We start from the raw sequence: 15,715 nt of genomic DNA, 5'->3' as shown, positions 1-15,715 counted from the left end.
GCTGACTGTGGTGGCAGATAATGTGAATCATACTTTAAAATTCCAAAAGTTGTCCATCCATGTATTCTCAATTGCATTGGATTTGTGTTATTAGTATTACTCAAGTAGCATATATATAATCAATCAAGTATTTTTTTCTTGTAAATTGGTTTTCTTTGTGCTGGTGTGGTTTGTTTGTTTTACACTAACAGCTATATTATTTGATAAAGGGAATGCTGGTTATGGGACACTTTTGAGCAGAATTGTTTCCACTATATACCGGTATAACAACTGATAATAAGTATATCAACATATAAATTTGGTTTTCATTTTTTTTTTTTCATTGGATGCTTGTATATCTTAGGGCTGACACTGTGAATCGCAATAAGCCATTTTTTTAACGTCTTGAGGTGACGTGAAAGTATTTTTTTAGGAATTGTCACATTTAATAACACATTTGATGATAATGATTTTTTATGAAGTAGAAGTATCTCAATGCCATGTTCTCCTCTGAACGAATTGAAGTATAAAAAGTATATTCCAATAAGAAATCAAGTTATTCAATTTTTGCGACAGAGGTTTCAGTTCACACCTGAAATTTCCTACAAGTTCGGAAAATCCACTATTACCCAAATTAAGGGTGGAGGAAACAACTCTGCTTTATATACACCTTAATGCTTTTCCCTTCACAACAAAACTTTTTCCAAATTAACCTTGTTATGCTTTGTTTGTTGCTTTTAACCAATTCACCAATTGTATCCAGGGCGTGGAGCATAGAAAGGTTTGTGCAGCAAAGTGAAAATATGTATTTGTCTCTTTGCTTCTGGCTTCATACAAAGCTATCAAACTATAAGAACACTGCTGCCTTAGATTAAGTAGAGCACTCTTTTTCACTCACACAACAAAAATGTAGTACTTCTCTTGTAGTACTTCTTTAATTTATTTATTCACAACACTGTTTCAACCTGGAACAGTGTCACTCTGTTTGTATGTATATGATAAATATATTTGTAGCCATGGGCCACTAAAAAGGTTTTTTGCTTCTTGTCGTCATGTATGTCAGTTTGAAACCTGCCCCTCACACATTTTTTCTGCAATTTTCTGCACTCCATACGACAGAATAGGAAAATATTTGTTTTCTATTTTAGGTAATATTTTTTTTGACATCAATTAACCTTTAATGCAGAAGCATTATTTAATACCAGTAAATGAGGAAAATTGAACATATTTCTTCTTTCTGTGGTATTGAATAATGTTAATACAAAAAAAAATGATTTTCCTTGGGAGGAGAAGCAAGCCTTTTTTCTGAGCCTTAGAGATGATAAATTTAGTTGATAACACCATGAAAACTGTGAAAGTCTAATGTATGTGATATATAACTAGGTAATAAGTAGTAAGGCTAATATATTGTACTTAGCACCCATAGAACTAGTACCTACAATGTATTTATATTAGGTGTGATTAAATTCACTGATTTAAAGAATATTACATTGTCACGAAGTTTCAAAGGTTTATCAATACTTTACTGTGATTTAATTCCTCATTAGGGCTTTGCGGGACTGCTATTTATTTGGCTGTAGTGCCGTCTTGTTATTATTTATATATTGAACCCCCCCCCCAATTATTTGCTTGAAATCCACAATTTGTAAATATTTATATTCATATAATGTGAACAATAAGCAGCATTTTTCATCTATTTTCAATTTTTGCTTTGCATAGCAATCAGACATTGATGTCTAACTCAACTTTCATCCAACTAAATCAGCCAAATGTTATACAAGTTCATTAAAAATGGTGAAACAAGTCTACAATTATAGATTAGATGTTTTTGATACCTAATCTTGTATCAAAAATACAGTATTGATCAATCTTAGATTATTTCAACTCTTTATTCAGCTCTCAGTGTGTATAGATATTACTTGTAGTAAAAGTTATTATAAAAGCTGTATGAGTTGGAGTCACTTGTAATGTTCAGACAAATTGACATTAATATAGCTATATTGATTTTGAAAATATTCTTGTTATTTTTTATCAAAGTAGATTTGAAACTGTGAGAAACTACAATAATATAACATTCATAATAACACAATACAGTTATTGTTATGAACAATGTAACAGTGTGACCCATGCTTATATCAATATAGCCTGTGTGTATATAAGATAGTATGTTAATAGTCTACATAGGTGATTATGGTTGTAATATGTAGTCTGAACATCACAAGTAACTCTATATTGTGTGTAAAATAAACTCTCATTTAGAACTAGAAAGTTGCATGTTTTATTAACACAATGAGTGCTGTTTGCTTTACTGAGAACATGGAAGGTACTAACATTAGTACCTTCCATGCTGAGAATCAATAATTGGTAACATTTACAATGGCTTATATACAATTGCAAACAAACAATTTCTACTGGTAAATTTCTATCAATTTGTTTTGGCATGGTAGTCATTGTGTTTTTAATCATTTTTAGTTATTTTATAAAGCACATAGCAAAGACTTGACTTATTGTATAGAACATGTCACCACCATATATTCTATAATTCAGCACAATTGTCATTGATATATACCTGTATTTCAACTTTTTGTAGATGAGATTTCTCAGTGTAATAATATACTGTACATGTTGGGATTGATATGTTATACATATGTTTGTAGGTTATCCGTTTGGGAATGTTTGAATTACACTGTGATGAATTAATCAGAGCTCTAACCAAAAGAGCTGATAACTTACAGAGTAGACTCTTAACAAAGATGTCAACAGACCACCAGGAAGCTAATAAAAAGTAAGATACTTATTATGATACAGACAAATATTATATTTACATTATCTTGCACAATATGCATTTCACCAAAATTAACATTTATGTAATTGATTTGACAATGTATGCATACTGTACTTTATTTTAGCTGGAATTAATTTTCGCTCAATAGACTTTTTGGATGTTTTGTATGGAATTTATTTCACTGAATCATTCCTTTAGCGAAAATTAATTCCAATTGAAAATAAAGTATTTTACAGTAAATCATTTAACTTGATAGAAATTTTAGCAATTTCAGGATTTGATTGCATTAGTGAAGTCAAACGTTTGTTAAAATCACTAAAACTCTGTGTTGTTAGACCCCTGACAAAATGTCACTACTGAAAATGTTTATAAATTTTACTGACTCATAAAATTTGTCTCTCATGGAATTAAATTGAATTTCTGTACAGTAGTTTTTGTGATCAAGGTGAGAGTTGTAGCTGACACTGATTCTCTTTCTAATTAATATTGATGAATAAATTATTGAGCATGTATTTTGTACTGGTCTACTGTAGATAATTTGCTATTTAATTGTTTATTTTTTTAAATTCAGACTCTGTGAAGAATATGAAGCAATTGCTGAAAAAGCTTTAACCACCCCAGCAAACACAGAACAATTGATGGAACTAAAGATCTTCATTGAAAAAGTAGAAAATGAAACTGTCTTTGAAATGGAGAAGCAGCTTGTAGAAGCCCGTGATCGCCTTGCATTTCTTGCAGATTTTGCATCATTCTCACCAGCAGAAATGAGATTGAATAACAACACATTTCAGTGGAATGAACGCATGCCTGAAATATTCAATGAACATAAACAGATAATGCAAGAAAAGAAGTCACAGTATGAGGATGGTCTTAAAGTAAGTACAGATAAACTATGTGACTAGTGACTTAATCAAACTGGCAAAACTGCATATCAATTTAAAGCATAGACCACACAGGATTATTAGCTATCATGCTCTTCCTCAATGGGGGAGGATGAACACTTGACATCAAAGTTTTCTTCTTAAAAGAAATAATGGGTGTAAAATTGTCCAAAAAAGTGCCAATGAATCTACTCAAGTACTACCGGTACATACCACTGACAAATAATTTGATTTTTTGTCACAAACTAGGTTGTCACTCAAGTCTTTGTTCTTATTGTAATGCAGCTCAAAACTCTCCTTAAGCTGTTCTTTCTTGTACTTTTGATTTCAGCTAAGACGTGATCGATTTCTTGAAGAGTTGGATGGCTACAATAAACAGCTGGAGGAGTTCCAGACATTCGGTGACATGACAGAAATTCATCGTTACCTGAAAAAAGCACAGGCATTAAACCAACGTCTGGAGGCTGCTGCAGATAAGGTATATACATGTAGTATGATAGCTTATTGTACAACCAATACTTCCATTGGTATTTTAAGTAAATAGTTATAATACATAACCCAATTCTCTTTTATAAAAAATAGATAGAATTCAACATTGTTTTAGTTTACAGTGTTGTCATATTTGATATTGTGTGCGAGTCTGGTGCTGTGACCTAATATTGACAGACTCAAAATTGTATGAATTTTTAAATCCACCAAACTGATACTTGATACAATATTCTGTGTGGTTTGTTTAGTTGTTTCATTGATTGTGAAAGTTCATGTGACAAGAATGTATTATGCTGGATGATAACAAAATGTTGTTTTTTTACTAACTTATAGATTGAGGCATTCAACAATGAGGAAGAAGCATTTGGATGGCAAATGTCACAATATCCACAACGAATGCAGATTCTCAACACTTTGACACCGTTTCATAAATTGTATGAACTGACGGTGGAATTTAATGGACGACATAAGTAAGGCAATAGATTATATGAACTAATGATAGCATTTCATGTACCGTATTACCTTGTGATCTCAGTCATATGTTGTAAAAACAACATAACATCTAAGAATACACTGTCCATTCATTGATGTACAACATATATCATGTACTCTTTGAATGTATTCAACTTTATTTGTCATTATTGACATTTCTACAAACATTGATTCAATTCACCAACAGACAATGGATGGAAGGTGCATTCCATGAAATAGAAGACCCAGACAAAATTGAACAAGAAGTTGGAAACTATTGGCGTAGTTTATACAAATTGGAAAAAGGTTTTGGTGAAGGTTCCAATGCCAAGAAGATTTCCTCCAAAGTGAAAACTAAAGTTGAAGAATTCAAAGAACACCTTCCACTGGTGTCAGCAATCTGCAATCCTGGTCTAAGAGACAGACATTGGGAACAAATGTCAGAAATTGTTGGCTATCCTCTCAAACCTGAAGAGGTAAATGTTATATTCTTTTTCTAGTAATAACTTTTGATAATGTGCAAGTGTCATACTATCCAGCTTAGAATCATTAGTTACAGTAAAACCTGTGTTAGTGACCACCTCTATATAAAGACCACCTGCCTACTTTTTAGGCAGTCTTAAAGCATAATATATTAGCAACCTGCGTATAAAAACCAACTGTCTTATGCATTCATTCTTTCAGCAATATTTTTTGTCAATTCTCTTTTGTTTAGAGACCGAAATAATAATTAGTAATCATTTTATTTTGATCAACTCAAATAAACACTACCATCTCCGTTATTTTCTGGACAAATATTATGTCAAATGTGTCAGTTGAAGATCCATAAAAAATAATTCAACCTCCATATAAAGATTTTAATGAAGTTTCTTCAGTGGACACTAAACCAAGGTTTTAAATTATTATAATACATATGTTCATTATGTTATCCTATTACCACCTAACCTTATGTCATGTTTAATGTGTTTTCTTTCACAGGATACCACTCTGTCTAAAATGATTGATATGAATTTAGAGCCATACTTAGCTAAGTTTGAAGGTATCAGTGAAGCAGCCAGCAAAGAATACTCTCTGGAGAAAGCCATGGAGAAGATGGTGGGAGAATGGGAAAACGTAAGTTTTTATTATATCTAGGGGTATACTGGGCTATGTTTTGCTCATTTAGGATAACATGACAGACAAATAATAGTTTTTGTGACAGCACTTTTTTATGCTGACTGTTCTTTCAATCAAAACAAAACAAATGTCTTATAACCCTATAACATTTCAGAAATTATTTCAAAACTTATTACTTGTATTTATTTATTTATTTATTTATTTATTTATTTATTTATTTATTTATTTATTTATTTATTTATTTATTTATTTATTTATTTATTTATTTATTTATTTGTTTGTTTGTTTGTTTGTTTGTTTGTTTTTTTGTGTTTTTTTTTTTTTTATTTATTTACTTTCCTTGCTGTTATAGATGGAATTCAACATGATTCCTTACCGAGAAACTGGTACCAACATCTTGTCCTCCGTGGATGATATCCAGATGTTACTTGATGATCAGATTGTAAAAACACAGACAATGTGTGGCTCACCATTCATCAAACCATTTGAAACTGAAATCAAGTAAGTGTCTAGTTTTTATACCATCATGCATCACTTTTCAATTGACACAAGATTAGACTGATTACTGATATCAGTAATAATATCACAGATAAATTACATGATAAAAAACAATATTTGACAAAAATACTTAATGTTACCTAATATTTAATGGGTTTTGTTTTTACTTCACAGAGAATGGGAACATAAGCTGCTTTTACTGCAGGAAATTTTGGATGAATGGTTAAAAGTACAAGCTACATGGCTATACTTAGAACCCATCTTTAGCTCCCCAGATATTATGGCTCAGATGCCAGAAGAAGGTCGTCGTTTTGCTACAGTTGATAAAAACTGGAGAGATATTATGAAGGCTGCTATTATGGTATGTTTCAAAAACTAACCAATGTGTATTGTTCTGGAAGGGAAATGGAAGAATGCTTCTCATATCTTTGTTGTCTGATTTGTTTTTCAGACTAATATATAAGTTATACCAATATCTGTTTTGTTTATCTTCATGCAGGATAAACATGTTCTTGCAGTCTTAGAGATTGAGAAGATATTAGAGAAGCTCAAAAAATCAAATGAGCTCCTTGAATTGATCCTGAAGGGTCTGAATGATTACTTGGAGAAGAAACGTCTCTACTTCCCAAGATTCTTTTTCCTGTCCAATGACGAGCTACTGGAAATATTGTCAGAGACCAAAGACCCAACTCGAGTGCAACCCCATCTCAAAAAATGCTTTGAGGGAATTGCCCGTTTGGAGTTCACAGATATATTAGATATTACTCATATGCTAAGTAGTGAAGGGGAAGTTGTGCCCCTGAAGGAGACGATCTCCACGTCAAAGGCCCGTGGCCAAGTAGAGAAATGGTTACTTGAATTGGAAGGTATAATGGTTGCTAGTGTACACAAAGTAAGTAAAGTTATTAAGACCAATCTTTTTTGTGTTTTCATTCTATAAAATCTAAAACTAGTTATTAACTAAAATTCTGAATTTGCAGGTTGTTGGTGAAGCCCTAGAAGCATATGCACAAACTCCTCGCGTGAAATGGGTGGTGGAATGGATGGGTCAGGCGGTATTGTGCGTCTCCCAGAGGTACTGGACAACAGAAGTTCACCGATGCTTCAAGGAAGGACAAAAAGCCTTAGAAGAATTTTTAGAACTAAATAATTCTCAAATTGATGATATTGTCACTCTCGTTCGTGGTAAGCTCAACAAGCAGAACCGCACCACCCTAGGTGCTCTTGTTGTACTGGACGTACATGCTCGGGACACACTGGTAGCATTAGTTAAAGAGAAAGTAGGAAATGAAATGGACTTTATGTGGCTAAGTCAGCTGAGATATTACTGGATTGATGGTCACATGATAACAAGAATGATCAACTCTCAACTTCCATATGGTTATGAATACCTTGGTAATTCTGGTCGTCTTGTTATTACACCACTGACTGATAGATGTTACAGGTATGATATTTGAACACTACTTTCTACTTTTTGAGTAAATGTGATTTTTCTTTCATAATTGCTGCAAAACGAAATCGACCTTGAACTTAGCTGCTTTTGTACATTCCATAATTCTATTGTGTCATCTGATTTTCGAAAAATATAAATAAGAGTAAGTTTGTTTTGGTGTATTAGCTATCAATCACAATACTGAATTTCACAATATGTATCAATTCAGCTATTTGTGTTTAATAATCTCATTGACTTTTATGTATACATATAATATGATTTCTTGTATTGCTTTTACTACAGAACCTTATTTGGCGCACTTCATCTTCATCTTGGAGGTGCCCCAGAAGGTCCAGCTGGAACTGGTAAAACAGAAACCACCAAAGATTTGGCTAAAGCTGTAGCCAAGCAGTGTGTTGTATTCAACTGTTCAGATGGTCTAGACTACATTGCCCTAGGAAAATTTTTCAAGGGTCTTGCTTCTTGTGGTGCTTGGTCCTGTTTCGATGAGTTCAATCGTATCGATTTAGAAGTTCTGTCCGTTGTAGCTCAACAGATTCTGACAATTCAAAGAGGTACATAGATTTTTAATTCTGTCAAATTTCAGATTTGTCTATAATCACCAACATTGTGATTACAATCTCTGCCACAGTGTCTGTGGGAATTGATTTTTGAAAATAGTAAATAAATCTTGAACTGCAAATTGCAGGAAATATCTGAGAATTGTTCCTTTGTTTAGTGAATTTTAGCATAGGAACATTATTCAAATTATTTAGCAATTCAAAATCAAACAATTTAATGTGAATGCAACATATGCTTATCAAAATTAGAACGCACTGGAATTATTGAAAACTGAATGTTTTCTACTTTTTTTGCTACAATCAAATATTTCACATTATACTCCTGAGATCTAAATAAATAAAGCTTTAGGAAAATTTTTAGTGCAACTTTCATGATCTTCTTGTACTACCACGTACACGCTATTGTGTCAAGGCCACAGGTCATGAAAAAGTTTTCAGCTGCCCTGTGAAACAACTCAAATGGACATTTAGAGCATTTATACTTAATGGACAATATTCAATGTAATTTTCAGGTATTAGTTCGGCAGCTGATACCATGATGTTTGAAGGTACTGAAATTAAACTGGATCCTACATGCGCAACATTCATTACAATGAATCCAGGTTATGCTGGGCGGTCTGAACTGCCTGACAATTTGAAAGTAAGTTCAATAATTACATGTATTTTCTTTCACTCTTAAAACTTTCATAAAATCAAAGACAGTTTTTTTTTTTGAATGATTTTGTTACTTATTCTCTATATCATGAATAAAATAAGTAAATTTAGAAATCTTAGAAATTGAATTACTGATCAATCTGATTAAAATAAGATCCTGGTTGGCTTAATTTTTTTTATTTTTTTTATATAATTATTATTATTTATTTTAATTATTTATTATAATTATAATTATTATTATTATTTATTTTAATTATTTTTTAACGTTACAATTATTTTGCTGCAAAAATGGTTTTGTTCGTGAAAGCCACCCGGTGGCTTTCACGAACAAAACCATTCTTGCAGCAAAATAATTGTAACGTCAAAAATAATTAAAATAAATAATAATAATAGTAAATAAATAAATAAAATAAATAATAATTATAGTATTTATATAAAAAAAAAATTTTAAAAAAGAATTTTAAAAAAATTAAGCCAACCAGGATCTTATTTTAATCAGATTGATTACTGATATATGTCAATATATCTCAAAATTGTGTACATTGACATAAGCTGAACAAATAACTTCCAATCGCTTTCCATTTTTTTATGACTTTTGGGTAGCAATTTTCAAAATGTTGTAATACTACTTCATTACAAGTATGATAGAAATTATTTTTGTATGCCTCTTATTTGAAGGTTTTTTTGGATGACATTCTTATATGTTTAATCTTCATTGTGTTTGCAGGCTTTATTTCGTACAGTAGCGATGATGGTCCCTGACTATGCAATGATTGCTGAAATAGTTCTGTATTCTTGTGGATTTGTGAATGCTCGACCACTGTCTGTCAAGATTGTGGCAACATATCGTTTATGTTCAGAGCAGCTGTCATCACAGCACCATTATGATTATGGTATGAGAGCTGTTAAATCTGTGTTGACGGCTGCTGGTAATCTGAAGGTAACCTATACACTTATTCAGTGCTGTAGTCCAAATAATGCTCTTCTTTGATATACCATATCAATTACATATATTTTTTTACTCTTTTATCAATAGTTAAAGTTTCCTGATGAAAATGAAGACATCTTAATGTTAAGATCAATCAATGATGTCAATTTACCGAAATTCTTGTCACATGACTTGCCATTGTTTGAGGTTAGTAGGGAGAGTTTTGTATTTTTTACTGGCCTTGTTTATGAAGTAGGAATATTTGAATATTACTTTCATTTATATGAGTCTAATCTCATAATGCAGTTACCGGTAATATCACTAATATTACCATACTCAGCTAGTACTTAAGAATGCCTCAATGTCATACATTTTTGTTTTCACACAGGGTATTACATCAGATTTGTTTCCTGGTGTCTCCTTACCTAAACCAGACTATGGCATATTAACAACTGCAATACAGGAGATATGTGACAAGATGAATTTACAAATGACAGAAGTCTTCCTTACAAAAATTCTCCAGGTAATCTTTCCTATTTCACCAAATACAAAAAATCAGAAATTATTGTCATTGGTTGCATACAGTATTATTATAAATCATAAATCTACTAATTGTTTTTTTTTTCTTGTAGATATACGAGATGATGATTGTAAGGCATGGTTTTATGATTGTTGGTGAGCCATTTGGAGGTAAAACAATGGCATATCGTGTACTAGCTGCTGCACTTACTCAAGTTTGTGAAAGAGTAAGTCATCATGGTTGTGTAATAACAAAGTTTGGGTATGGGTAGTAATTTAATTGGTAAATTCAGTTTGTGGGTTGGATGTGTTAATATTAGTGACAGGTGTAAGGTAAACTAAATCTATGGAGTGAAGCAGATTATAAATAACTTTTGTAACATTTTGTTTTTCAGGGTCTATTTGATGAAAATAAAGTGCAAATTACAGTTATCAATCCCAAGTCTATCACCATGGGGCAATTATATGGTCAATTTGATCCTGTATCTCATGAGTGGTCTGATGGTGTTCTAGCCGTCAGCTACAGAGCTTTTGCTTCTTCTACTGTAAGTTCACTATTATTCTAGATAGTTAAACTGCTATAAAATATTAGTGGAACAAAGACTTGTTTCTTAATTTAAATCAACACAGTCAAGCATGGTATCTGTATTCTTATTCACTGTAATATTCATTATAAAATAGTTTACACACTGCACAATGTCTGATTCATCCTTCTTGTTCAACTTTAATGTGATTTTTTTTCAGACTCCTGACCGTAAATGGTTGATCTTTGATGGCCCTGTTGATGCTGTCTGGATTGAAAATATGAATACTGTCTTGGATGATAATAAAAAACTATGTCTAATGAGTGGTGAAATCATCCAACTTGCTAACACTACAAACTTGATCTTTGAGCCTATGGACCTGGAAGTTGCCTCTCCTGCTACTGTACGTATAGGCTGTCTGTATAATCATATACTTGACGTACAACTATTAGAATTCGGTAAGACTGATAAGTGATTTATATATTTATTTATTTTATAGGTGTCTCGTTGTGGTATGATTTACATGGAACCTCATATGTTAGGCTGGCGCCCTGTCATGTTATCTTGGCTCAATGAGTTACCACCAACATTGTCTGATATGCATAAGAAGATGATTACTGACTTATTTGATAGGATGGTGCCTGCATGCCTTCAGTTTATACGAAAAGGTGGAGTGAAGGTAAGCTACTTATAGGTGTATTGACTGCCTATGCACAGCAATTAAGAGACAAATTATGTCAGTGCTGAAGAGCTATTTATTCAAGGATCTGTGGAGATAGATGGTTGTAAAATGTTGGTCTACATTCATCATGTTATTAATATGGCAGTTTTATATTACTTTTTTTTTAAATGAATTTTCTAAATGATTTATCTATTTAGTTTTATTTTTTTACTCACCTGCACCTGTTATGTACTTTACGTTTTTATATAGGGAGGCCGCTCTGAAGGAGGAGCTTCGGTAAATTTTAGTATGCTTGCATGATAGGAATGATTGTTAAATCATTAACTTTAAAGATAAAAACTGCCTGCTATGTATAAAGTTGCAAAGAATGAATGCAAGACTATTTGATAGTAAATAAATAAATAAATAAATAAATAAAAGATAATTATTCCTTACCTCTTATCAAACACATGTATGTAATTGAAGTAGCCATACAAAATTTCAAAATGTCTCTCCCTTTTCATCATGTATTCATCTCCATTCTTAGTTATGCCATGTATCAAAATTGATCAGTTCATTATTCATGTTAGTTAGTCATCCATTGTGTTCTTCTCAATACATTACCAAGCAAAAGCTGTTAGGTTCACATTAACATGGGAAGACACTGTTACTGTTTAAATTACCTTCCTATACCTTTATTCCTATAAAAATAGTATTGTCTTAAAAGTTTATATGTAAGTGATATGGGTATTTCCCGATATGGTGGAATAGTAAGCCATTTATTGATTGTTATCTACCTTATGGTGCTATGCTGAATTTTTTTAAACTTACAGTGTAGCAATCATTTGGCTTACTACACTATGTAACCCATAGCACACAGATTGAGTCTTTTCTAATCAAAGTCTATATTTCTGGTATAATAGGAGTTATCACCCACTAATGATACCAACTTAGTCAAATCATTGATGAATTTGATGGATTCCATGTTTGACGAGTTCCGTGATGAGGCAACATTTAACAAAATGGATGAGAGAGAGGTCTGCTCTTGGATTGAGGTAACTGACACTATTAGTTTCTGTTTTGAAATTTACATTACAGCATGTGTGTGCATTCTATGCATGCATGTCAATAATAGTTTTTATAGCACAAATGTTGAATAATATCGTAAAGTATCACTGTGGACTGTTTCACAAAGCAAATTGCCAATTAAAGTTGACTTTATTATATACTTATACTCTTTCCTTTTGATTTCAGTGTATATTCTTATTCTCTTTTGTGTGGTCCATTGGTGCTACTACCTCTGATGATGGCCGTGCCAAGTTTGACATTCTATTCCGTGAAATCATGGAAGGTGGCCTGTCAGAAGAAACAAGAGCTAAATTCCATATCCTGGAATTGGTGGACCCACCTCTGAAAAACCTTTCTATGCCGATCCCAAAGGGTGGCTCTGTATTTGATTACAGATTTGTTAAAGAGGTAAGCTTGTGAAAAGTTTATTTATTGAGCCAAGTAACAATGATGGTGACAAGCCACAACTGTTTTAGTTATAAACAAAATTTAATTGACCAAAGTTTATTTGGGATTAATAATTATATGCATGCAAATGAGTAGGTATTATATTTCAATATCTTACCAAAATAATAATTCTTTCTTGTATCTTTCTTTGTTAGGGTTCAGGTCAATGGGAAAAATGGAATGAAGAAATTAAAGATGCTCCTCCAATTCCCAAAGATGCGATTGTCAATCAAATCATCGTACCAACAATTGATACTGTGCGTTACACTGCACTTATGGAAATGCTTGTGACGCACCAAAAAGCGTGTCTTTTCGTTGGACCCACTGGAACTGGAAAATCTGTCTACATCAGTGTAAGTACGATATCCTACAGTTATTCAGTCAGTACAAACAAATATTGTATACAGTGATTGCAATATATTATTCCTTGTACCAATTTATAGAAATTCATAAACAATAGTATAATCATTCTCTAGCAAATACTCTATGCCTTCCAAACTGAAATATTAGCAAGCTTTTTTTATATCTAAGCCTACTTCTAGTAAAGCTAATGTGATATTTATCATCTGTCTTGTTTTTTATATCTCTTTCGCCATTGTAAGTTGTTATCTAGTTCTGGTCCGGTCGGCTTACAGCAGTGCTAGTTAACAAATAGACTTCATATATCAGGTTAATTTCAAAGTTTGATTTTTTTGTTGCTATAATTTTTCACTGTTTATTCTGGTGCAGATCGTCATCATAGACACATGGGCTAATTTATGACTTAAATTTTGTATGGATGACTCTTCATACTGCATTGAGTCTGTTAATACCTGTTACTTATGAGCAATGGAATAAATGAATGTAGAAAACAATAATAAATTGTTCTCAAATTTACAGGATTTCCTGCTGAATAAAATCGACAAGGAACTGTACAAGCCAATTGTCATCAACTTTTCTGCTCAAACAAGTGCTAATCAAACACAAGACATTATAATGTCTAAACTTGATAAGAGACGTAAAGGTGTCTATGGACCGCCTCTTGGAAAGAAAACTGTAAGTACTAAATAAATAACTATTTAATTGTTAGCCTGGAAAGACAATATACAATTCACAATAGGATCTGTGTTGTGTATTGCCATGTAATTATTATGTAGATTGTTTAACCGATAAATTGATTAATATTAACATACCATTTTTGTTAATTCTTTTAAAATAGATTGTGTTTGTTGATGACTTGAATATGCCTATGCGTGAAGTATATGGAGCTCAACCACCTGTTGAACTTCTTCGTCAATGGCTTGACCATTGGCAGTGGTATGATCGTAAAGATTGCTCTCCGCAAAAACTTGTTGATGTTCAGCTTATGGCTGCCATGGGACCTCCTGGTAAGTTAATTGTTCATCATGGTAGCATATATAAAATTGCATTTATCCATGTTTTAGTATTTAGCAGATTTTGCATCATTGTTCGTACATTCAAATTAAAATATACAGTAATTACATTTTGATCACATTTAAATAATTAGTTTTTAGATTACAAAATTGCATTGAAATTTTGTCTTGTATTCTCTCTCTCAATTTTTTCACTTTCATAAAATCTTTCAGCCCACCCCAGTTTTTTAATGGTGAATCAATGTCAGGTTAATTGCAACATGTGTATACTGTGTTTTCCAGCATAGATTCTAAATGTGAATATTTTGTTTACAAATCTGAACCAATCCCTGTGATGGTGTATGTTTCTATTGTAGAAAAGCTGTCAAAGATAACATTTTTCCCTAATCTTTTATGAATTTTTTATAAGACCAGTCGTTTTGATAGGTTATATATTAGAGACACTTGGGGAAACAAAATTTAGAATGTAAATCACCCCTGTGATGCTGATCAGGGCAAGGGCACTGCATTTCAAAAACATTTCTTATATAAGCTTACAATAACTGACTGTAATTTCATCCAGGTGGCGGTCGTAATCCTGTTACTCCTCGTTTCCTGCGTCATTTCAATTCTATTACTATTAATGAATTTGACGATAATACTATGCGAACTATATTTTCCAAAATTATGGACTGGCATATCAATTCTCGGTAAGTTAATTTTTATTTAGCGGATTTCATGTTGATATGTGAGTGTAGTCATAGTATGTGTGACTTGTCTTTAATTCTCAACACATTTTCACATACTGGTACACTACAACATATAATTTCATACTGATGTATCTATCTACAGTATGTTCATAATTTTAATATAAACTAACAATGTTGATATTTACAGTGCTCATAATAAGAATCACTATGTTTTATACTTCTATGGTTTGTAATTAGAACTTTCATGAAAACATTTCTAATTATGATTGATATTATTAAATTATGGTTCTTGCTGACAACAAATGCAGACTAATATGGTGTCGTTTAATTGGATTATTCATGTTTGTACATTTTACCTCTTATTACGTATAAATCATTGTATTCATCTTCACATTGTTTTTCAATTATAACGTTTCCATGGATGAAACAGTGGTTATAGGGTTGGTAAGAAAAAGATGGACCTCGTAATAAGGTATCAAAATAACAAGTGAAATGCATGGCTTTGGAATTGATCCCCTGAAATTGTCACCTGTCTGAGTGTGTCCATCCAATTCATTTTAACCAGAATATTTCTCCCGAGATGATATATACCTTCCAAAATAATTCCTTTTAGCATGTTG

The 15,715-nt window shown here is 32.1% G+C and overlaps 1 protein-coding gene across 2 annotated transcripts in view; it reads left to right on the top strand.

Annotated features, from left to right (window-relative positions):
* Positions 1-15,715, top strand: part of LOC100372460 (dynein axonemal heavy chain 7-like) — a 40,877-nt gene that overhangs the window by 6,660 nt on the left and 18,502 nt on the right. For both annotated transcript variants that reach the window (XM_006814507.3, XM_085496151.1), the window contains 25 exons: positions 2,637-2,764; positions 3,336-3,639; positions 3,977-4,123; positions 4,468-4,604; positions 4,814-5,081; positions 5,584-5,718; positions 6,074-6,222; positions 6,394-6,580; positions 6,719-7,111; positions 7,200-7,663; positions 7,955-8,226; positions 8,745-8,872; positions 9,614-9,826; positions 9,923-10,021; positions 10,203-10,337; positions 10,447-10,560; positions 10,729-10,878; positions 11,078-11,260; positions 11,357-11,536; positions 12,442-12,573; positions 12,773-12,994; positions 13,189-13,386; positions 13,913-14,068; positions 14,232-14,400; positions 14,969-15,095. In XM_006814507.3, coding sequence (XP_006814570.2) covers positions 2,637-2,764; positions 3,336-3,639; positions 3,977-4,123; positions 4,468-4,604; positions 4,814-5,081; positions 5,584-5,718; positions 6,074-6,222; positions 6,394-6,580; positions 6,719-7,111; positions 7,200-7,663; positions 7,955-8,226; positions 8,745-8,872; positions 9,614-9,826; positions 9,923-10,021; positions 10,203-10,337; positions 10,447-10,560; positions 10,729-10,878; positions 11,078-11,260; positions 11,357-11,536; positions 12,442-12,573; positions 12,773-12,994; positions 13,189-13,386; positions 13,913-14,068; positions 14,232-14,400; positions 14,969-15,095 — 4,790 coding nt within the window. The remainder of the gene's footprint in view (positions 1-2,636; positions 2,765-3,335; positions 3,640-3,976; positions 4,124-4,467; positions 4,605-4,813; positions 5,082-5,583; positions 5,719-6,073; positions 6,223-6,393; positions 6,581-6,718; positions 7,112-7,199; positions 7,664-7,954; positions 8,227-8,744; positions 8,873-9,613; positions 9,827-9,922; positions 10,022-10,202; positions 10,338-10,446; positions 10,561-10,728; positions 10,879-11,077; positions 11,261-11,356; positions 11,537-12,441; positions 12,574-12,772; positions 12,995-13,188; positions 13,387-13,912; positions 14,069-14,231; positions 14,401-14,968; positions 15,096-15,715) is intronic.

Source organism: Saccoglossus kowalevskii, chromosome 22 (genome assembly GCF_978046115.1).
Source record: "Saccoglossus kowalevskii chromosome 22, keSacKowa6.1, whole genome shotgun sequence".
Classification (NCBI taxonomy): Eukaryota; Metazoa; Hemichordata; class Enteropneusta; family Harrimaniidae; genus Saccoglossus; species Saccoglossus kowalevskii.
This window is presented reverse-complemented; position numbering and strand designations above follow the sequence as displayed.